This window comes from Euprymna scolopes, chromosome 15 (genome assembly GCF_053919585.1).
Source record: "Euprymna scolopes isolate OS-2025 chromosome 15, ASM5391958v1, whole genome shotgun sequence".
Classification (NCBI taxonomy): domain Eukaryota; kingdom Metazoa; phylum Mollusca; class Cephalopoda; order Sepiida; family Sepiolidae; genus Euprymna; species Euprymna scolopes.
The window spans coordinates 20,902,651-20,926,938 of NC_136496.1; the positions used below are offsets into that span (position 1 = coordinate 20,902,651).

Here is a 24,288-nt window from a genome sequence, read left to right on the forward strand (position 1 = left end):
AAGAAGAAGAAGGAGAAGAAGAAGAAGAAGAAGAAGAAGAACAACAACAACAACAACAACAACAACAAAATAACCTTGTGCATTCTGGTGTAATATGTCAGTTAGGTTACCCTAATGTAGAAACTTTCTGGACAATATCAAATTAACTCAACCAGTCACATGCGTATTTTGTATAGGGGAGATAATTATGACGATGTTAGTTTTTACCGTATTTGCAGAGAGCGCGTACCTGAAATTCCAAACGGTAAGCCATCTGGTACTTAACTTCAGTAATCTAAAGATAATTGATGTGCCGTAAAAAATAATAACAACGCAAACGTTGGATCAGAAAATAGGATGTAGATCCGACGTGTATGATATGTGAGTAATCCGAAAACGCCATCGATCAAATTATCCTGTCGACCGAAACTAACAAAGATAAACGACACCAAAAGACATGACAGATTAGCGGTTTAGCAGTTTATCAATATCATAAGTTGTGCTGCTATTACGCAGCACGAAACAATCTAGAAATGTGATGTTATTAACACATGGAAAAAATACCCACAATTAATAATATTACATGGCCTATGCATTCAAATTTTTATGGTAATCTTCAGAATTTGCTTGGCTTAATTAAGATTACTATTCTCATATTTCTTTTACAAAGGAGTCGCCACTTATCAAGGCTCGGAAGCCACTCGAGGATAATGGTTAATAAATGTACAGTGGTCCAGTGGAAATTTGGTAAATTGGATTACATAAGGGGACGGCTCATCAAGAATTTGTTTACGTTCGACTTGAAGATGACCATAATGTAGTCAGTTGGAAAGCAGGAAAAAGGAACAGAGTTCAACAGTCGTGCAGTTCTAGGAAAGAAGCTTTCTTCATGGAATCTACCTTTAGGTTTAGGCACAGATAAAGACTGGGGGAAAATTATTGAGAGTGGTTTCAACTAGACGAGTGTTTTTTATTGAAACTCAGGTCAGGAAGGACCATGAATTGGAGCTCAGACGAGCACTTGCCATGAAAATATCGACAAGCTCGATATGTCTCTTCTGTTGGAAAGAGGTTGCAGGGAAGAAAAAAGTGCATCCCTCTCTAGGCTACAAAGTATATTTTGAACTTTGTCAAAGAAGGATGAGCTGCTTCTAACAGCTCCTGCCAGATGTGGCACCAGAACTCTATCCTTGGACGTACCTCGCTTTTACACAGGTAGAGAACTGCACCAGCAGTGAAATATCTAATGAAGCGGTGGAACGATCCCATTCTTTTTTCCAGCAGCTTTGGCAACGGAATTGATGTACATGTTACATCTCAGATCAGGAGTAAAAGTCAGACCTAGGAGCTTGTCAAAGTATGGAGCCTCTCCAAGACAAGAGCCATTCATTTCGATTGATGCCAGACGGAGATCGAAACGTTGATGATGTACAGATAGACGCTTTGTTACAGATGCATAAAAATTAAACTGCCACTTCTCTCCCCATTACATTACGTGATCAAGATCAGAGGAGAGAGCATCAGAAAGAATTTGGTCGTTTACGGCCTTTGAAGTGTTGCCATAGATGGTAGTGGCGTCAGCATAAATGTCTACAAATGATCTTAGAATGTGATTTGGGCGATCATTTATATAGATTAGGAATAGAGTTGGGCCCTGAGAGATTCGAGCATTAATACTGTGAGCTTCCGATTTCTGCCCATCAACCACTACTTTTATGAACCTGTCCTATGATTTAATAATTGAAAATATATTTCCAGCTATACTATAGCTGGAGATTTTGTGGAGTAGACCTTTATGAAACATCTTATCAAAGGCCCCTGATATGTCAAGGAAAACTGCCTTAGAAAGGAAGCCTACGTTGGGAGATTCGCTAATCTATATATATATAACTATTAGCACAGCTGCTGGAGATCTAGCAGAACGGAATCCACATTGCATGTCACTTAGGAAGTTACTTTTGCTGAGGTGGTTGATTACTGCTCTATTTAACACAGAGTCCAGCAACTTATCCATGACGTTATTTTATTTTATGTAGCATGTTGTCGCTTAGTAACAATGATAGAACCGTAAAAATTCTATTGTGGGTAAGTTGATAGCGTGTTTGTTTGTTTTTGTTTTTTTGTTTGTTTTTTTTTGTTGTTTTTTTTTTTTTGTTGGTTGGTTGGTTCGTTCGTTATTTTTGTTTTACGGCATATCAACCCTTTTCAGGTTATTTAATGCCGAATCTGGTGATTTTGAAGAAAAAATTTTTAATAGAGTATATTTGTTTTTTGCAAGTCAGTTTCTATTTAACCCATAGTTGGGACCCTAACAGGTACTACCACTCCGGGTCAGAGTGGACCTGGGAGCAATGGCAATTAAAGGGTCGCTCCATACTTCCCAGAGCCCGCAAGCTGGGGCCTCATCATCGAATATAGTTTAAGGTCATATCCAGGACCTTTTCTTTGTTGTTTTTTTTTTTTTGCTTCTTTTTTTTGTGCACGACGTAGTTTGTTGGGTTCTACTATTATATGAAAGGAACCTTGTGTGTCTGTGTGTCTCTGGGTTCTTTCTCTATGAACTCGAAAACGACAGGGTCGATTTTTATGAAATTTCCCAGTACTTTATGTGCCTGGCAGTGTTCTCAGATAGGTTTTATGTCGAAATTTCTTTGATAAGTATCGATAACCGATAATCAAAACAATCCTATAAAAAAAGGAGCATGCGATTTTGACCAAAGTTAACATCTTACACAGCCTAACATCACAAGTGCACTTGAGAAATTTTATTACCGCATAAGCCGAAAGACCCAACATTGAAAATCAACAATATGTGTTTTGATATAACAGCGACGCGTTCAAAATAAATGTTTCTGTTAAAAGCACAATTTCACAATGGTGCTTGACTTTTTCATTTTAAACTTAGATTCAAGCTATTATCACCGCACAAACAGTAAGGCGAAGCATATAAAATCAACAGTAGGTTCTTTGATATGACAAGGACGCGTTCGAAATGAATGCTTCCGTTTACAGAACAATTGAAGCATGACCCTTTACTTTTGAATTTTAAACTTTTATCCAAGTCATTATACATAAAAATAATTTTATAAAATCTACAGTAGGTTCTCTACAGTGCAATGTAGACTACAATAATAGGTTTATCGCGATAGGTCCTTGATTTGATTGAAAAATAGGCTATTTAATCGATTTCGATTATAATAAAAATATGGAAGTTAAATATATTTCTAATTTCGTGGAATTTCTGCGGTCTTGCTTTTATATATTATTCTATCCACATTTCATAATGTTATATCCAAGTAAACATATTTGATAGTTCCTTCCTGTTGTTACTTTTGAATGAGAAACTACACACACATACACAAACACATACACACACATACACATACACACACACACATATACATACACATACCCACGTATACACTTATGGTGCAAGAACAAATCATAAGCATTACCTTTTAACTAAAGAACATCGTTTGTCCAACTGTAGACCTGCGAGTATATTTTGACACCAAGCAAGAAGATTTCGTCTCCCGGCACCGACACTACATTGATGATATTCGTTGGTTCCTGAAGAAAGAAACAGAAAGAAAAAACTAAAAATTATGTCATAAAAAGTTAGCTGCACAAAAATATTCTTCCTCTCTTTTCTCTTCCCCACTCCCTCTTCTCTTCTCTCTCTCTCTCTCTCTCTCTCTCTATCTATCTATCTATCTATCTATCTTTCTATCTATCTATCTATCTATCTATCAATCTATCTCTACATATATGCTGATTTCTTTTTGGGGTCTGCTGCATGTTGAAATTATTACGAATTCCTTCCTCGCACCATTACAGCGATGAATATATATTTGAAAACGAGGCTACATTAAAGGGAGGTGACTTATATTTTTGTCCAGGGTTGCAAGACCACAACATTATCACGCCGCCACACCTGCCATAATCAAATCTAGTGCCATCTTTCAACATTTAAATAAAAAATATCACTACTCTCGCCTCAAATTTCAGAGAAATTCTATTTAACACCACCAAAATACTACACAACGAATCGAGTGTAAAAACCTTAAACTCCTTGAAGCTATTTATATCAAAATGCAAAAACCTAGCATGAATCAGGTAACATTTCAGAATAGTAACAATATGCTCAAATGCTTTGCATAACTCTTCCACCCTCCTTCCACACTCACCCGTTCTTGCCATTGACCCTATAACATGCATGCTCTTCTCACTTCCCCTACCACACCAACGCTCCCACCGCTCTCAGCCGCCATAATTGTGTGTACAGTTCCTATACTGACATCAAATTGTGCACTTATGGTTTCTATAGACACATTACGGTCCTTATCTAGGACATTCTTTATTTTCGCAATCAGCTTTAGTGTTCTAACCTCCTTACTCATCCCACACCTCTGATCATCCCTCACAGACTGCCTACCTTCCTTGAATTTCTTATGCCGCTCGAAAACTGATGGTCGATTTATGCAAGATGGTCTAAAAGTAGTCTGAAGCACCCCATACGTTTCCGTTGCATTTTTTTTTTTAGTTATAAACCGAGTTTTATTGCATATCGTTCTTCTAAAGCGTCATTATGTCCAGGCTGCATTTTTTAAATTCACTAGTTGTGACAATCAGGCTTTAGTACAGTGTATTCCAATTCCTACTGTAGTTGTTCATAAATCATAACAAATGCTAAGTCACCTCATAAAATGTGTAGCAATAACATGCTGAATTTGCGAGAGGCTACGACAATTTTAAACGTCTGTACAAAAAGTCTCAAATTTATTGAAGGCACCTCGTATGTCTTGGATTCAGTTTTACAATTTTTTAGATGATAATTAGGATTTTTTTCTGATTATTCTGACACTACATTAACCAAATTACTCTATTATTCTGACACTACATTAACGAAATTACTCTATTAGTCTGACACTGCATTAACCAAATTACTCTATTATTCTGACACTGCATTAACCAAATTACTCTATTATTCTGACACTGCATTAACCAAATTACTCTATTAGTCTGACACTGCATTAACCAAATTACTCTATTAGTCTGACACTACATTAACCAAATTACTCTATTATTCTGACACTACATTAACCAAATTACTCTATTAGTCTGACACTGCATTAACCAAATTACTCTATTATTCTGACACTACATTAACCAAATTTCTCTATTATTCTGACACTACATTAACCAAATTACTCTATTATTCTGACACTACATTAACCAAATTACTCTATTATTCTGACACTACATTAACCAAATTACTCTATTATTCTGACACTGCATTAACCAAATTACTCTATTATTCTGACACTGCATTAACTAAATTACTCTATTATTCTGACACTACATTAACCAAATTACTCTATTATTCTGACACTACATTAACCAAATTACTCTATTAGTCTGACACTGCATTAACCAAATTACTCTATTAGTCTGACACTACATTAACCAAATTACTCTATTATTCTGACACTACATTAACCAAATTACTCTATTATTCTGACACTGCATTAACCAAATTACTCTATTATTCTGACACTACATTAACCAAATTACTCTATTATTCTGACACTACATTAACCAAATTACTCTATTATTCTGACACTACATTAACCAAATTACTCTATTATTCTGACACTGCATTAACCAAATTACTCTATTATTCTGACACTACATTAACCAAATTACTCTATTATTCTGACACTACATTAACCAAATTACTCTATTATTCTGACACTACATTAACCAAATTACTCTATTATTCTGACACTACATTAACCAAATTACTCTATTAGTCTGACACTGCATTAACCAAATTACTCTATTAGTCTGACACTGCATTAACCAAATTACTCTATTAGTCTGACACTACATTAACCAAATTACTCTATTATTCTGACACTACATTAACCAAATTTCTCTATTATTCTGACACTACATTAACCAAATTACTCTATTATTCTGACACTACATTAACCAAATTACTCTATTATTCTGACACTACATTAACCAAATTACTCTATTATTCTGACACTACATTAACCAAATTACTCTATTATTCTGACACTACATTAACCAAATTACTCTATTATTCTGACACTACATTAACCAAATTACTCTATTATTCTGACACTACATTAACCAAATTACTCTATTATTCTGACACTACATTAACCAAATTTCTCTATTAGTCTGACACTACATTAACCAAATTACTCTATTATTCTGACACTACATTAACCAAATTTCTCTATTATTCTGACACTACATTAACCAAATTACTCTATTAGTCTGACACTACATTAACCAAATTACTCTATTATTCTGACACTACATTAACCAAATTTCTCTATTATTCTGACACTACATTAACCAAATTTCTCTATTATTCTGACACTACATTAACCAAATTACTCTATTATTCTGACACTACATTAACCAAATTACTCTATTATTCTGACACTACATTAACCAAATTACTCTATTATTCTGACACTACATTAACCAAATTACTCTATTATTCTGACACTACATTAACCAAATTTCTCTATTATTCTGACACTACATTAACCAAATTTCTCTATTATTCTGACACTACATTAACCAAATTACTCTATTATTCTGACACTACATTAACCAAATTTCTCTATTATTCTGACACTACATTAACCAAATTACTCTATTATTCTGACACTACATTAACCAAATTACTCTATTATTCTGACACTACATTAACCAAATTTCTCTATTATTCTGACACTACATTAACCAAATTACTCTATTAGTCTGACACTACATTAACCAAATTACTCTATTATTCTGACACTACATTAACCAAATTACTCTATTATTCTGACACTACATTAACCAAATTTCTCTATTAGTCTGACACTACATTAACCAAATTACTCTATTATTCTGACACTACATTAACCAAATTTCTCTATTATTCTGACACTACATTAACCAAATTACTCTATTATTCTGACACTACATTAACCAAATTACTCTATTATTCTGACACTACATTAACCAAATTACTCTATTATTCTGACACTACATTAACCAAATTTCTCTATTAGTCTGACACTACATTAACCAAATTACTCTATTATTCTGACACTACATTAACCAAATTTCTCTATTATTCTGACACTACATTAACCAAATTACTCTATTAGTCTGACACTACATTAACCAAATTACTCTATTATTCTGACACTACATTAACCAAATTACTCTATTATTCTGACACTACATTAACCAAATTTCTCTATTATTCTGACACTACATTAACCAAATTACTCTATTATTCTGACACTACATTAACCAAATTACTCTATTATTCTGACACTACATTAACCAAATTACTCTATTATTCTGACACTACATTAACCAAATTACTCTATTATTCTGACACTACATTAACCAAATTTCTCTATTATTCTGACACTACATTAACCAAATTTCTCTATTATTCTGACACTACATTAACCAAATTACTCTATTATTCTGACACTACATTAACCAAATTACTCTATTATTCTGACACTACATTAACCAAATTACTCTATTATTCTGACACTACATTAACCAAATTACTCTATTAGTCTGACACTGCATTAACCAAATTACTCTATTAGTCTGACACTGCATTAACCAAATTACTCTATTAGTCTGACACTACATTAACCAAATTACTCTATTATTCTGACACTACATTAACCAAATTTCTCTATTATTCTGACACTACATTAACCAAATTACTCTATTATTCTGACACTACATTAACCAAATTACTCTATTATTCTGACACTACATTAACCAAATTACTCTATTATTCTGACACTACATTAACCAAATTACTCTATTATTCTGACACTACATTAACCAAATTTCTCTATTATTCTGACACTACATTAACCAAATTACTCTATTATTCTGACACTACATTAACCAAATTTCTCTATTATTCTGACACTACATTAACCAAATTACTCTATTATTCTGACACTACATTAACCAAATTACTCTATTATTCTGACACTACATTAACCAAATTTCTCTATTATTCTGACACTACATTAACCAAATTACTCTATTATTCTGACACTACATTAACCAAATTTCTCTATTATTCTGACACTACATTAACCAAATTTCTCTATTATTCTGACACTACATTAACCAAATTACTCTATTAGTCTGACACTACATTAACCAAATTACTCTATTATTCTGACACTACATTAACCAAATTTCTCTATTATTCTGACACTACATTAACCAAATTACTCTATTATTCTGACACTACATTAACCAAATTACTCTATTATTCTGACACTACATTAACCAAATTACTCTATTATTCTGACACTACATTAACCAAATTACTCTATTATTCTGACACTACATTAACCAAATTTCTCTATTATTCTGACACTACATTAACCAAATTACTCTATTATTCTGACACTACATTAACCAAATTACTCTATTATTCTGACACTACATTAACCAAATTACTCTATTATTCTGACACTACATTAACCAAATTACTCTATTATTCTGACACTACATTAACCAAATTACTCTATTATTCTGACACTACATTAACCAAATTTCTCTATTATTCTGACACTACATTAACCAAATTACTCTATTATTCTGACACTACATTAACCAAATTACTCTATTATTCTGACACTACATTAACCAAATTACTCTATTATTCTGACACTACATTAACCAAATTACTCTATTATTCTGACACTACATTAACCAAATTACTCTATTATTCTGACACTACATTAACCAAATTACTCTATTATTCTGACACTACATTAACCAAATTTCTCTATTAGTCTGACACTGCATTAACCAAATTACTCTATTATTCTGACACTACATTAACCAAATTACTCTATTATTCTGACACTACATTAACCAAATTACTCTATTATTCTGACACTACATTAACCAAATTACTCTATTATTCTGACACTACATTAACCAAATTTCTCTATTAGTCTGACACTGCATTAACCAAATTACTCTATTAGTCTGACACTACATTAACCAAATTACTCTATTAGTCTGACACTGCATTAACCAAATTACTCTATTAGTCTGACACTACATTAACCAAATTACTCTATTATTCTGACACTGCATTAACCAAATTACTCTATTATTCTGACACTACATTAACTAAATTACTCTATTATTCTGACACTACATTAACCAAATTACTCTATTATTCTGACACTACATTAACCAAATTACTCTATTAGTCTGACACTGCATTAACCAAATTACTCTATTAGTCTGACACTACATTAACCAAATTACTCTATTATTCTGACACTACATTAACCAAATTACTCTATTATTCTGACACTGCATTAACCAAATTACTCTATTATTCTGACACTACATTAACCAAATTACTCTATTATTCTGACACTACATTAACCAAATTACTCTATTATTCTGACACTACATTAACCAAATTACTCTATTATTCTGACACTGCATTAACCAAATTACTCTATTATTCTGACACTACATTAACCAAATTACTCTATTATTCTGACACTACATTAACCAAATTACTCTATTATTCTGACACTACATTAACCAAATTACTCTATTATTCTGACACTACATTAACCAAATTACTCTATTAGTCTGACACTGCATTAACCAAATTACTCTATTAGTCTGACACTGCATTAACCAAATTACTCTATTATTCTGACACTACATTAACCAAATTACTCTATTAGTCTGACACTACATTAACCAAATTACTCTATTATTCTGACACTACATTAACCAAATTACTCTATTATTTTGACACTACATTAACCAAATTTCTCTATTATTCTGACACTACATTAACCAAATTACTCTATTATTCTGACACTACATTAACCAAATTACTCTATTATTCTGACACTACATTAACCAAATTACTCTATTAGTCTGACACTACATTAACCAAATTACTCTATTATTTTGACACTACATTAACCAAATTACTCTATTATTCTGACACTACATTAACCAAATTACTCTATTAGTCTGACACTACATTAACCAAATTACGCTATTAGTCTGACACTACATTAACCAAATTACTCTATTAGTCTGACACTGCATTAACCAAATTACTCTATTAGTCTGACACTACATTAACCAAATTACTCTATTAGTCTGACACTACATTAACCAAATTACTCTATTATTCTGACACTGCATTAACCAAATTACTCTATTATTCTGACACTACATTAACCAAATTACTCTATTATTCTGACACTACATTAACCAAATTACTCTATTATTCTGACACTGCATTAACCAAATTACTCTATTATTCTGACACTACATTAACCAAATTACTCTATTAGTCTGACACTACATTAACCAAATTACTCTATTAGTCTGACACTACATTAACCAAATTACTCTATTATTCTGACACTACATTAACCAAATTACTCTATTATTCTGACACTACATTAACCAAATTACTCTATTATTCTGACACTACATTAACCAAATTACTCTATTATTCTGACACTACATTAACCAAATTACTCTATTAGTCTGACACTGCATTAACCAAATTACTCTATTAGTCTGACACTGCATTAACCAAATTACTCTATTATTCTGACACTACATTAACCAAATTACTCTATTATTCTGACACTGCATTAACCAAATTACTCTATTATTCTGACACTACATTAACCAAATTACTCTATTATTCTGACACTACATTAACCAAATTACTCTATTAGTCTGACACTGCATTAACCAAATTACTCTATTATTCTGACACTACATTAACCAAATTACTCTATTATTCTGACACTACATTAACCAAATTACTCTATTATTCTGACACTACATTAACCAAATTACTCTATTATTCTGACACTACATTAACCAAATTACTCTATTAGTCTGACACTGCATTAACCAAATTACTCTATTAGTCTGACACTGCATTAACCAAATTACTCTATTATTCTGATACTACATAAACCAGATTACTTCGATAAATACCTTTCCAATTTTAACAAAAAGACTACAATATTATCGCGGGGTCACTATTCACGCCGAACGTCTACAGAATGCCCAGCAGCAATATATTACATGTGAAGAATGCAGCTGTAAAATTTCCACAGGTCCTTCCAGTTCATACAACTGTTCTAGAATGTTATTAACGCAGCAGTATATAACTTTTGACCTTCTTCAGGTGCGTCTTCTTGAAATTAGGAATGTGTGTAGAATTTTGAATGGAACGCTTTATTTAATCCACGGGTGCAGCATGCTCTCATTTTGTCAGTTATAAGTACTTCGCAGTTGTATTCTTAGTATCGTCCGCACTGAGGACTGAATCTTCAACAGTCCTGAAGAGGGTCACTTACAATTGAACTTTATGAATTACTATATCCATTACGCAACGATATTCAGAATCTGCGAATTACTTATAACTTCCATCTGATCATGGCTTTCGGATTCGTGGTTATGCAAAAATTTTCGAATGGAATTCTTTATTTAATCGACTGGATAGTATGCTCTCATTCCGTCAGCCGTGGCCAGATTGAAAAAATGCATCCAAATCTAACAATTATAAAGGCTTTATCTCTAATTTTTCCAGATATGTTAACCTTGGGAATACTCTCCTTGTTTCCCCAGACTGTATCAATATGCGGAAATTTAAATGTAATGTTAATATTTTGCGGAATGATCCCTTTAGGGTGCCTTTATTAATATGATCCCTATTTACAGTAACGTTTCAGTCCCAATATTACTTGCCTGGAGTACATATATATTAAAAGAGAAAAAAAATGATCTATTTTAATTCAATGGTAAAGGCTAATGGAAATTTGATTATTTAATTTACAGGACGGTTCTTCAAGAGCCTGTTCACGTTGGACTTGAAATGAGCCATGTGATAGTCAGCCAGGAAGCACTCCCGTGGTATTTTGTTCTACAGACAAGCAGTTACAGGAATAAAACTCTGCTCATGGAATTTGCGCTTAGATTTAAGCACAGATAAGGAGTAAGAGAAGTTTCTAGTAGTTGTTGCAGGTAGACGAGTTTTGCATCGAAAGACTTACCGAGTGAAACCAGGGAATAAAGCTCATTCGCGCACCTGCCATGAAAATAACAACAGAGCAAAGAGAGGCGCGCGACGTCTTTTCTATAAGATGGGGGCTGCATATAGGAGAAAAGGACACTGCCCATCAGATTTCGAAGTTGATTTTATACCCTGTCGAGACAGGAAAAGATGCTCTGAGCAGCACTTCATCCTAAGGCGTACTTGGCTTTTATACAGGTAGAGGATTGTATCAGCACTGATATATCTAAACCATTTTCCCGATAATCTGTGCAAAGGATTCGATGTATGTGTTTAATTTCAGGTCAGGAGCAGATCAGTTCCAGAAGCATGGTTAAAACATTGTGCTTCCCCAAGACGGGAGCTATTCATTTTAATTGGATCCAAGTGTGGGTAAGAACGTTGATGATAGAAAGAGGGCTGGGTTTCATTAACCAACAATCTTTCCCCATTGCACCACGAGCTAAAAATCAGAAGAGAGAGAATCAGAGAGATCTTGGTAATTTCCAGCCTTGGAAAAAAATAAAGGAGAGATAGAAAATTATGAAGATGTAAAGGAGAGGATCGAACAAAATATGATCGGACATTTATTTCTGGTTTGGATCTCAAGGTTTCCCACTCACCCGACTCTACGTTACAATTTTTTAAAAGTGAAAAATGGATATTGGGTTTACTTTTGGCAGTGGCATAACGCTCACTTCCCTCATTTTGTCCTTTAGTCCTCACATTCTATGAGCGATCTTTCTGACAAAGAAGGAAGAATTGCTGTTTTCTGCGCCAGAATCCATTGTCATGGATGCTAGTTTCATCTACATAAATGTCTATGAAAGATTTAAGAATGTGAATTGGGAGATCATTGATGAAGATCAGGAAGAGAGTTGGGTTAGGATGAAGCCCTGAGAGACGCCAGCTTCTGAGTGACGTCAGTTTTCTGCCAATTGATTACTTGTCTTATCAGATAGAAAGGATTTAATAATTGAAAATACATTTCGAGCTATTCTGTAACTGGAAATCTTGTGAAGTAGACCTGTATGGTCTACTCTATCAAAATTCTTTATATGCCGAGCAATTGCCCTATAAACGAAACCCTTGTCAAGAGATTCACTAATCATATGTGATATTACAGTTAGCATATCAGCTGTAGATCTGGTAGAACAGAAACCATATTGCACGTCACTGAGTAAGTTACGTTGGTCTGTCACGCTTATGTTAGAAATAATGTTAATATTGCATTGGATGGACGTATCTTAATACTATTCGCTGTTGTCATGTTGTTGTTTTTTTCTAATAATACGCTCACATTTGTTTCTTTAAAGGTGGATTTGAATATGATTTTTTTTTAGTTTGAAATTCATGTAAGAATATGGTAAACAAGATAATGCTTAGAGGCAAAAGAAATCGATTTAGAATAAGTGAAAAACGATATATGAAATGACATTTACATAGGATGAGGCTAAGATGTCTTTAAGCAAGATGTATATGTATTAGATTTAATGCATGCCTTTCAGCCAGGTGTAAAATTCTATGGAGAAACACATAAGATATTCTGAAGACTGGAATGGTTTCGTGGGAGCGTTTCTCGACTGAAATATTAAATCTGTTACTTTTATATCTTTGCTTACACTACACATACACACATACACAAACAAACACACACACACATTCGCACTCACATATAAACACACATATATGTATGTATGTGAATATATATATATATATATATATATATATATATATATATATATATATATATATATATATATGAGAATAATAGAAATAGTATTCCGACAAAAAAAAAGCGAAATAAAAATTAACAAACCGAGGTGCGTGTTCATCAACGTCTCGTCTTCTTTCAGAAACATAAAAAAGACGTTGGAAATTCAAAAAAGTCTTTTTTCCGTTTCTGAAATAGAACAGCGTCACACTTTGCACATGAAAATTGTTCAAATATTTATACTGGTGTTTTTGTTTCTTAACCTCATTCATCCAGAGGAAGTTTCGAAATAAAGAAGAAACGTTGATTAACACATAACTCGGTTTGTTTGTTTTGTTTCCCTCTCTGTCTCTGTCCGTCTGTCTGTTTGTATGTCTCTCTCTCTCTTTATATATATATATATATATATATATATATATAGATATATATATATATAGATATATATATAGATGGTTTTCTAACGAATGATAAAAAATAATTTTTTGTATAGTTTTAAAGGTTAAAAACTTACAAAGACTATATATATATACATATATATATATATATATATATATATTCCTGAGTTTATGTAAAATATATATATTCCATATATTACAAGGTATATTTTTGGGCGATATATGCATATACATATATGTGTGTATGTGTGTGTGTGTATGTGTGTGTGTGTGTGTGTTTCAGATATACGTTTTTATGGAAAAGGTTATTAGTGTAGGATAAGCGATATAAATTTTTTATATATTATATAGAACTATTGCTAAATAAGGTAATTTTGAATTTAAATTGAAGAATTGTGGAGGCTAAAAACGAAAATAGGAAACGGAAAACTAAGAACTTTATTCCAAAACGGAACGGTTGCACGAAAGCATCTGTTTTCAATTGAAAAAAATAAGGGAGAGATAGAAAATTATGAAGATATATAGGAGAGAATCGAACAAAATATGATCGGACATTTATTTCTGGTTTGGATCTCAAGGTTTCCCACTCACCCGACTCTACGTTACAATTTTTTAAAAGTGAAAAATGGATAATGGGTTTACTATTGCTGTTTTATTTTACGTTGCAGTACTATATTTTTTAACTCCTTACATCAAGCAGCTTCATACCTTGTCTGGGTTCGATATAGGTATTTGTATAGGTCACATGGCATGAAGATGCTGAGATTTGAAAGAGCAGATAAAAAATAAACTTATTGTGAAGGAAAACGTTTTATAATATTAAATATAAATTACAAAATGAATATGAAATGTTACACAGTTTCCACGTAAAGTCCTGTCGTTCCATTTAGTCTCACAGCAGCACTGAAAAGTAAATAGCTTATGCATTATGAACATTATCAACATCTTAGTGGTAGGCTGAAATAATTGTATGCTCTTAATAAAAAATAAACAAATGATATTTTCTTTTCTTTTTCTTTTTTTTTTTTTAGATGTGTAAGATTTTATTCCCTGCATTCAAGAATTTAATATCAGATTAGAAAAAAGAAATGTGCCTATTTTTAGATGCTAGAACAATTCTTTTAATTATTTTCAGTTTGTTTGATTTTGTTTAAAACTTAAACGTCTACTGGACACTATGCTCGAGTGTTTGAGGCAAAACTGTGCGCCCGGGCGTCCCTAGCGGTTTTGCAGGTGCGCTTCATAGAATTCTTGAAACATATGTCAGATACGAAAAACAAATGTATACAAATGTACACATCTGGGCCGGATAAGCTGCTAAAGCAGTTTATCCTGCCTTGACAGAGTTCAAAATAGACTTCGTAGCTTAGTGGAGGATGCCCTTCTCTTTTCCCTGCAAGTTCTTTCCCACAGAAGAGACGTTGCGAGCCTATCCCTGCTTTATCGATACTGTCATGGCAAATGCTCGTCTGAGCTCCAATCTACGGTCTCCCCTATCCTGACTTTCACGAAAAACACTCGTCTATCTGAAACCACTATCAATAATTTCTCCCACTCTTGTCGAACCCTAAACGTAGATTCCATGACCAAAACTTCTTCTTAGAGCTGCACGCCTGTGGAACTCTTTCCTTTTGACTGCTTTCCAACTGACTACAATATGGTTGTCTTAAAGTTCAACATGAACAAATTCTTGATAAGCCATCCCCTTAAGTAATCCAACTTACCAAATTTCCACTACATACGATTACTACGGCATGTTCCGTTTGATCACTATACGCTCATTAACCCTTATACTCGAGTGGCATCCGGGCCTTGATAAGTGATGACTCCTTTGTAAAAAAAACAAAAAAACTATGGTATATTATTTTTTTTAAGTTTCGTTGCACCAGTATTTTGATAGTTTATAAACTACATTTCTTACAACCAGGCATTGTTTTGTAAGTAGTGCACATGTTCAAAACATTTACCATCAACATAACAGGCGTTATGGGTATATATGTGTTGTGAAGAGTAAATTTGCTGTACGTTTTATAAGTTTTCGAATAATTACCGTTGTTGTAATTTTATGAACTAAAAACTGTTTACCAATAAAAATGGATAATTTTATAAAGAAGCATAATGTAATCTGGAAATGAGAAAAATTCGGGTTTGGAAATTTGTTCTCGTAAGAAAACAAAATCAAGACCGACTCGAAAGTACAATGAAAGTTGCCTAAGTTTAGACTTTTAAACAAGTTTAACCATGCTGATGAGACGTGATACTTTTAAACTAGTTTAGCCATGCTGATGAGACGTGATACTTTTAAACAAGTTTAGCCATGCTGATGAGACGTGATATTTTTAAACAAGTTTAGCCATGCTGATGAGACGTGATACTTTTAAACAAGCTTAGCTATGCTGATGAGACGTGATACTTAGAAACATGCATGTCCACGGATAACTTACTTTTATGCACGTAAAAATATTTGAATAATATTTAAATAATATGAAAATAACAAAAAAATAATAATAATATACACACACAAACAAACACACATGTGTGTGTTTGTGTGTTTATGTGTGCGTGTATTACTATATATAAATAGTTACTTGTTTCGACTATCACCGTTGATCGGTTGAGTCGGTTCCACCACTTGCGTTAGTCACATCTCGTATTGAGGCCAACCGCGCCCAACGATTCGATGCCGAACAGCCATTAGCGACAGTCATGAGCGGTTCTAGCGACAGAGACCGTAGAGGTGAAGACCCAGAATCAACTCTTGTTTGACCGTCTTGATCCAAGTTTTCAGCTGTCCACTGCGACATTTCTTCCTGTCTTGCAGCGGGACCGGGTCGATATATATATATATATATATATATATATATATTAAGAAAAATAGAAAAACCGAATGAAATTATTAAAAAATCAACGTTTCGTCTTCAGGATAATTGAAATAAAAATGTAAGAAAAGAAAAAGTCATAGATCGTGCGAAAAAGACAGTTTTTGAATCCTACCCATGTCGGGAAGGAACAAACATGTGTGAAATAAGGACGAAACGTTGATTTTTTAATAATTTCATTCGGTTTTTCTATTTTTCTTAAAACATAACGTCAACCACCGCTGGTATTTTTTCATTCCTTATATATATATATATATATATATATATATATATATATATATATATATATATATAATCGCGTTGACATACGGGTTCTCGTCAGATCACCGAAGTAAAGCAACTTTAAGCCTGGTTAGTACTAAATGGGTGACCATTTGGGAATTCTAGGCACTGTATGTGATCTCTGCTTATCTCGGCATTTGTTTCCAGTCGTCCTGTACATACACTTCGTTGTCACTGGTATTTGACAATGTCGACTTAAGAGAGGTGTGGTTGGAGATTGCGCACCTCCTGCCACTAAAAAAAAAAATCACGCACAGGCACCTCTACGTGGATATCCATGATCCGTCACGGACTGAGGTAGCCTGTATATATATATATATATATATATATATATATATATATATATATATATATATATATATATATATACATATATATATATATATATATATATATATATATATATGAACAAATGATTAATAAAAAATGTTAAAAGACATCTTGAAAAAGAGTTAAAAACATATTTAATTTTTAAAAAGGAAGCACAAGATAAGTGGATAGTCCTTAATCCGCGGAGTTTCGAAGAAATACTCTCCTTCTCGTCAGAGGGCAGGAATTAGCAAAATGCGGAATCGGATTTTGCATGTAAAAGTATTTAATGAAACTACAAGTAAGACACAGATCTTACTTGGTTAAAAAAAGGGGTGAGGTAAGGGGAATAGGAAGTAAAAGAAACATGATAAAAGATTTCACATGAATGGATAGTCCAGTGAAGGGTAAAAAATCCAAAATGTTTATATATATATATATATATATGTGTGTGTGTGTGTGTGTGTGTGTGTGTGTGTGTGTGTGTGTATGTGTGTGTGTGTGTGTATTCAAGATGTGCTTCTGGTAGTGTACTATCTTTAAATATTATTTAATAAATGTATTCAAGTTTCCAAATTTCCATCCTCCGTATATGTTTATGTCGGCTATTTGTGGCATTTTAATTGATATTAGTTCGTCTCTGATGAGTAGTATGATGGCACAAGGAACTACATTTCTACTACTACAACGAGAATGGAAGTTCAATGAAAGTTGCCTAAGTTTTGGCTTTTTCATGAACTGGGAATGTTGACAATAAGCTGCCAGTATATTTCAATTTATGGGGAAAAATATGAGATAAATCAATGATCCGTAGTAAATTAGGTAAACATTTAAAATGAAATGCTCCCACTTACAAGACCAACCCCTCAGTTATTTCAAGGGAATGCCCGACCAGCAAGCAAAAGCTCAAAGCTTCAAACCGAGTATCGGAACTGATTGCACAAAAGACGAAAGCTCATCTTTGGATGAGACACTTATTTTGCCTGTTTCGCAAAAAATTGTCAGTACGATTCTAGGATCTGAAACAGAATATAAGCAAGTTTCCGCTGTCCAATGATACTGTTTACATAGAAATGTCTTATAATATTGAGAAAAAAATGTATGTAGAAATAAACTTTGGTATTCGGATTTTGCACTGCAAGCTGAGGAATAAACCAGCATTACAAATTAGGCACAACTGTTACAGTCATTCATTTCATCTATGAAGATCAAATAACAAATCACTTTCTTTTTTGCAAAGAATCTATATTTGAATAGGATAGCGGGTGTGTTATTGTCGTATATTGTTATGGACTTCCACTTCTTATAATACATAATTTTACTAAGAATTCTTCATAAGTTTTGGTTTCGGTTTCGATTATAGCTGATGGCACTTAAGTCATCTATTTTTAATAAATAATGTAACCAAGAATTTTTCAGGAGTTTCGGTTTTGGTTATAGCTGAAGGATCTCAAGTTATATATATATATATATATATATATATATATATATATATATATATATATATATATATATATATATATTATTTACTATAATCTATTTATAAAACTCAAATGACCTTGTAACGAGTGTTGTAACCCAACATCCGGTTTACGATTTCCGGTTGCACATGCGGGCATAAAGATAAACCCATAACAACGTAAACAAATAAACACAAATCGCTTCTTTTGCAGATTTTGACCTGCGCACTGAAATATTAACGTTATTATTTCGAAATTATTGTTTAATATGGGAAGGGTGAGGATGTTTTTCAACTATTCTGTATTACAGGTATACTGTCGCAATTTCTTACAAATAAATCAACTTTGACCCGTTGAAACGTATTGTTTTACTGTGTACGTTTTCAGCGTCCCGGTTGTTTTCTTTTTTTCGGTTTTGTTTATTTTATCGAAATAATTGTTAATACTTTCTGCATTTTTTACATCGTTCATTTCCGTACTACGTTCAAGTTATTTTAACGCAATTTTCTTACAAATAAATCCACTTTAACCTTTGAAAACCATAAGAACATTTTACAACGTATTGTTTTACTGTGTACGTTTTCAGCCTCCCAATTGTTATTTTTCGCGTTTAAATTAAACGATATCTATATCAAAATTTTAATAGTGCAGATTAACCTATAAGTATGGCAAACCACTTATAATCCAATGGCTGTAAGTTGTTTTTTTTAAATAAAGAATTATAAACAGAACGACTCATAGAAATCTATCTATATTCTTTTTTGCATTTTTAATATACTTTCATAGAAATGTTTCTGTTATGTCACAAAAACTATTTTCTTTACGTCACAAGTGTCACGCGCATACATTAATTACATAGCTAATATAACATACTGACCCAACGGGTCACGGGTAGTCTAGTATTTTATATATATATATATATATATATATATATATATATATATATATATATATATATATATATATATATATATTTCATAAGTTTTAGTTTCGCTTTTGGAATGGCAGTTAGGTAGAAATTGTGTGTAGACATTTGTACAGATTCGGCTCCTTCAATGCAACAAGGTTTTTTTTTAATCATTTATAAAGGAACAAAATAAGGATATTATTGTAACTATTACTTCTTTTATAGACACCCCTTGATGATAAAAAAACATTAAACGAAAGGACTTAATTTTAGAAAAAGATTTAATAGAGGTTGTACAAATGCTAAACTTTACTAAAACAAAACCTGTTAATTTATTTATTGTGGACTATTATGCTCATCCGTTTTAGTCGTTGTTTAACGACGTTTCGGCCAACTATTCTTCTGGCCTTCGTCAGGTTGCGCAGTGGATAGAGACGTTGAATCTCTACGATTACAGAAAAAAAATTTGTCTGAAGATAACGGTTTCAATCCTACCCAAAGCCGGACAGAGACTTACTTGGCTAAAAAAATGGTGAGATGACAAAAACTACGGAAAGCAGTAATTGCTGCGGATGCAGTTAAGGGATTCGGAGTTCCTATCCCGTCGCGGTTTCCACCTGACGAAGGCCAGAGGAATCGTTGGCCGAAACGTCGTAAAACAACAACTTAAAAAGATGAGGATAATATTCCGCAATAAATAAATTAATAAATAATACTCTTCTCCATAATGAATTCCAAATAAAATAGTATATAAAACTTGTTAAATCGCGCCTGGTTGAATAGATTCGCAATCTCAACGATAACGACTACTTTCACGCACTAAGGCGTCGTAGATGTCAAGAGGCCAAGTACTCAATCGTGTACATGCATTACGACAAGAACCTGTCACATTTTCTGAGGCAATAAAGCAATCGCAATTTTGTAGCCTACTCAATGTGAATTTTGGATTGAACAATTACAATATCGATTTATCAACATCTCTATATTTTTTAACTTTGACATGCGAGGGGAAGAGGAAAATATTCTTAGCTCAACTAATAAAATAAAAGCGTTTCAAAGTTAAAAAAGAAGACAAAAAACGACGGAAGTATGTAATAGTCGATGTACAAAATCAAAATGGATAAACACGTTTGTACGCACATCGTCTGCGAATACATTATATTTCGGACCAATCCGAAAAGTCTGATTTTATTTGAAATGGTCTTTCTGGAAACTATCTAAATCCTTTAAACGCCTTCTTCAAAAAGCCAGTGGAACTCAGTTGATCCGTGGCTATAGATCGGTGTCGCCGGGCGCCCGTCTTTGCAAAATCTCTCCCTTCACACACACACACACACACACACACACACACACACACACACAATATATATATATATATATATATATATATATACAGTAACGAACACACAGACACACAGACACACACAATATATATATAAATATATATATATATATATATATATATATACAGTAACGAACACACAGACACACAGACACAATATATATATATATATATATATATATATATATATATATATATATATATATATATATATATATATATATATATATATATATACAGTAACGAACACACAGACGCACACGACCCATTGACGTAGTATCGTCTGGCAATCTATATAAATTTTATTCATTGAAATATTTCCAATTCGACTGACTAAAATATTTTACTAATACAACAAGAAAAGAATGTTGACTCTTAAAAACAACTTTCAATGAATTCTAATTTATTTAAGTTAGCAGAGAAATTTTGTATAACGATTTTCCTAACTCCAGAAACTCACGGCTTTTAATTAATCGATTCCTTGTTTTTTACAAGAATGCTCAAAGATTCACGAACAGTCTATCTTTTTCATATTACTGCAAACTCTATTCTAAACATGCATAAAACATATCTTCATTTTGTTTTGTTTATTGCATGACAATGCCTTTCGTATTCCCACAATTGTTTATAAATCCTACAAAGCTTTTTCACTGAAAACATTTCTATGAGTCCGGCTCATCTCAAAAAATACATCTCTCTCTATAAAACACCTTAAGGTATAATCCCAAAAACCAGCGTAAACAAATCCTTAAAGTAGTCTCAAAACTTTCACAAGAAACACTCGTCTAGCTGTAAACACTATCAATAATTTCCCCCACTCTTTATCTGTGCCTAAACCTAAACGTAGATTCCATGAACAAAGCTTCTTTCTTAGAACTGCACGCCTGTGGAATTGTCTTCCGTTTTCCTGCTTTCCGGCTGACTACAATATGGTTGTGTTCAAGTCTAAAGTAAATAAGTTCTTGATGAGCCGTTCCATATAAGTTATTAAATTTACCAAATTTTCATTACTAATGATTACTATATTGACCAATTTCTACTGTACACTCTTTAACCCTTATCCTTGAGTGGCCTCTGGGCCTTGATAATGTAGTGATGCCTTTGTAAAAAAAAAAAAAAAAAAAATATTTCCATTGTTAAATAATAGTTGCAAACCGGATATTCTTTCATTAATAGTTGACCATTTATCAACATTGAAGCAATAATTGTTTTAGTATTTTCCATTAATCAAAGTTGCGGAATATGACTGAATTAGAAAACCTTATGAAGAAAATGCAATAAATTCTACTTTAATAGAAATAAAAAAAGAACTGTCGGCTATGGTTAACTTTCGTTGATTGATGATTGAATACAACAATAATCTCTTGCGTTTTTTGTTTTTTTTTTTGTTTTTGTTTTTTTTTTTGTATTTCTATCAAACCGGAAGAGGAATCAATATCCAAAACAAACAAAAAAAAGCCGAAACCATTTCATTGCAATTTTCCACTTCATATGTTAACTAGGATTTTGGAGAAGTGTAAAAACGAGAAGCAATATTCAATACATTGATGAGAAAAGGAGGGTTATGTTATATTATCCGTTTTGGAGGGGGTACATATTATTTACGTGACGGTCTGTACATATATTATTAAATGTTGATTGTAGTTGACAACACACATATTTTAAATGTTCATTTAGAGAGGAGACAGAGTGACAGTAGGTACATGTTGAAGACATTTATACGGAGAGTGTTGATATTCACAAGACATATACTTTGAGGAGAGGATGAACTGGTATACATTGATACATACTGGAATGATCAAACACATTACCTTTTCTCGTTGGAATGATGAACACAGAAAGACGGCAGTTATAAAAGGGTTCGGTTCTCGTTTTATCTGATATCATTTTCATTTAAATAATTCTCTTTTTTTTTTACTTACATGAAAAGGGGACTGCCATTTTCATGTTACAGTTTGTCTCTCAAACACATGACCAAATATTTAAAAAAAATCAAGTATTTGTGAAGCTCATGTTTCTTATTAACACAGAAATGAAAACTACTGGCTGTAAAGCTATGTTAATCTTGTTTCTATTATTTAATTAGAATTCATTACTGAGATGAGTATTATTTATTAATTTATTTATTACGGACTATTATCCTCGTCATTTTTGGTTGTTGTTTCACAACGTTTCGGCCAACTATTCCCCTGGCCTTCGTCAGGTGGTAACCGCGACGGGATAGGAACTCCAAATCTCATAACTGCATCAGTAACTCTTGTCTTCCATAGTTGCTGTCGTCTCACCACGGTTTTGGCCAAGCTTTTGGTAGGATTTGGTTAGGATTGAAACCGTTATCTTCAGACAATTCTCACCTGGGACCGTAGAGATTTAACTTCTCTATACACTGAGCCACGGGCCCGAAGGGGCGATCCAGGTTGGATTTGTTTGTTTTGTAAATCCAGGTTTATTTATCATCTGATCTTCCATGGTCGGGTCCGTACCGAATGGTATATATATTATTTAATTGAAATTCATTATTGAGATGATGATGATGACGATGACGATGACGATGACGATGATGATGATGATGATGATGATGATGATGATGATGATGATGATGATGATGATGATGACGACAACAACAACAACAGCGACAACGACGATAATGATGATGATGATTATAATAACGATAATGATGATAATAATAATGATAATGATAATGATAATAATAATGATAATAATGATAATGATAATGATAATAATACTACTACTAATAATAATAATAATAACAACATCTGATATATTTTATATTCTATGTTTATGTTCATATTGTCACTGCCGATTGAATATGCATGAAACTGGAATAGTGTTCAAAATAAATA

The 24,288-nt window shown here is 32.7% G+C and overlaps 1 protein-coding gene across 2 annotated transcripts in view; it reads right to left on the reverse strand.

Moving 5' to 3' along the window:
* The window catches only part of LOC145293744 (uncharacterized), a 276,588-nt gene that overhangs the window by 84,581 nt on the left and 167,719 nt on the right, over positions 1–24,288 (reverse strand). For both annotated transcript variants that reach the window (XM_080140219.1, XM_080140221.1), the window contains exon 5: positions 3,435–3,549. In XM_080140219.1, the coding sequence (XP_079996345.1) occupies positions 3,435–3,549 (115 nt within the window). The remainder of the gene's footprint in view (positions 1–3,434; positions 3,550–24,288) is intronic.